We start from the raw sequence: 1,344 nt of genomic DNA on the forward strand, positions 1-1,344 counted from the left end.
GAAAATACGAACTCTCTAGAGCCTCGTCTAGTGGCCGCCAGGTTTCGTATTTTCGTGTAAAACGTTACCGGCTGATGCCGTTGGAATTGATTGTTGAAATATTTTTTTTTTACATCTTTTATTATTAAGCTTTGTACTTAAACGTAATTTTCTTTCGGCTCTTGCATTTCTCAAAGTTTGAGACCGATATTTTATGTATAAAAAAAGTTCTTAGGTTTAAAAAAACATTCAGTGAACTGAAAAAGTGAGGTCGGTAATATAGGTATTTAGCTGTGTCACATGCCCTTAATTAAAATAAATTCTGAGATTCTCATAAAATCTCACTGAATTTATTTTTTGGTTCTCAGTAACATAACCGGCTCAGAACTCTACTTGCAATATTTGCATTCTAGGGCAATTGCATAGCTGGCGCCGCCACACGTCGTCCGTGAACTCTCACAACTAATATTTTCCACATCCCTCCAAAAAAGTGACATGGGGAAGGGGAGGGGGGAGGGGGGGGGGTTTGGAAAATTCCCTTATTGCTCCTAATTGAATAATCCTAAACTGAATCTTTTCAAATTGTCCCTTCATATATTGTATTAATTATGATCCTTGTTTCCCCGAAATTTTTCAGCGAGCACTTTCCCTACTTTAAAACGGCGCCAAACGGCTGGAAGAACTCGGTCAGGCACAATCTGTCGCTAAACAAGTGCTTTGAAAAAATCGAGAAACCGGCAGGAAACGGTAATCAGAGGAAGGGCTGCCTCTGGGCGATAAATCCCGAGAAAATTGCCAAAATGGACGAGGAGGTGCAAAAGTGGTCGCGAAAGGATCCACTTGCGATCAAAAAGGCAATGGTCTATCCCGATCAGCTCGAACTTTTGGAACGGGGCGAGATGAAGTACGCGAGCAATGGCGACCTCTCGGCCGAGGAGTCGGAAAGTTCGGGCGACGAGACCGCCGAGGAGAGTAGTCCGGCCTATGACGAGCAGCCGTCTGTCGGTCACAGTCACAGTCACAATCACAGTCACAGTCATCACATTGCCGCGAATTCTGTGACGGACAGCTACGACGAGAGCAGCCAGGACTGCGACATTGACATCACCGAGCACCTCTACGACGAGATTGAGATCGAGGAGAACAAGGAGGCGCTGCACATGCAGCTCAACATCACCAAGCAGGAATCCGCCTCGTTTGGCTACGAGCTCAGTCCGAGCAGCAAGAGGCAGAAGACAGCCATCGGCGGAACCACGACGACGACCACCACCACCACCCCCCTTCAGGGAAACTACGTCTACCAGTCGGTATCATCCTCTCGGAGGAAAACGCCTCTTCTTCTCAGACCGGGTCCAAACGCTGGTT

General features: G+C 46.8%; 1 protein-coding gene across 1 annotated transcript in view; it reads left to right on the forward strand.

Moving 5' to 3' along the window:
- Positions 1-1,344, forward strand: part of LOC117176336 (forkhead box protein P2) — a 78,243-nt gene that overhangs the window by 72,690 nt on the left and 4,209 nt on the right. Inside the window, exon 4 of the mRNA XM_033366576.1 lies at positions 617-1,341. Coding sequence (XP_033222467.1) covers positions 617-1,341 — 725 coding nt within the window. The remainder of the gene's footprint in view (positions 1-616; positions 1,342-1,344) is intronic.

The sequence above is a fragment of the Belonocnema kinseyi genome, chromosome 7 (assembly GCF_010883055.1).
Source record: "Belonocnema kinseyi isolate 2016_QV_RU_SX_M_011 chromosome 7, B_treatae_v1, whole genome shotgun sequence".
In the NCBI taxonomy this organism is placed as follows: Eukaryota; Metazoa; Arthropoda; class Insecta; order Hymenoptera; family Cynipidae; genus Belonocnema; species Belonocnema kinseyi.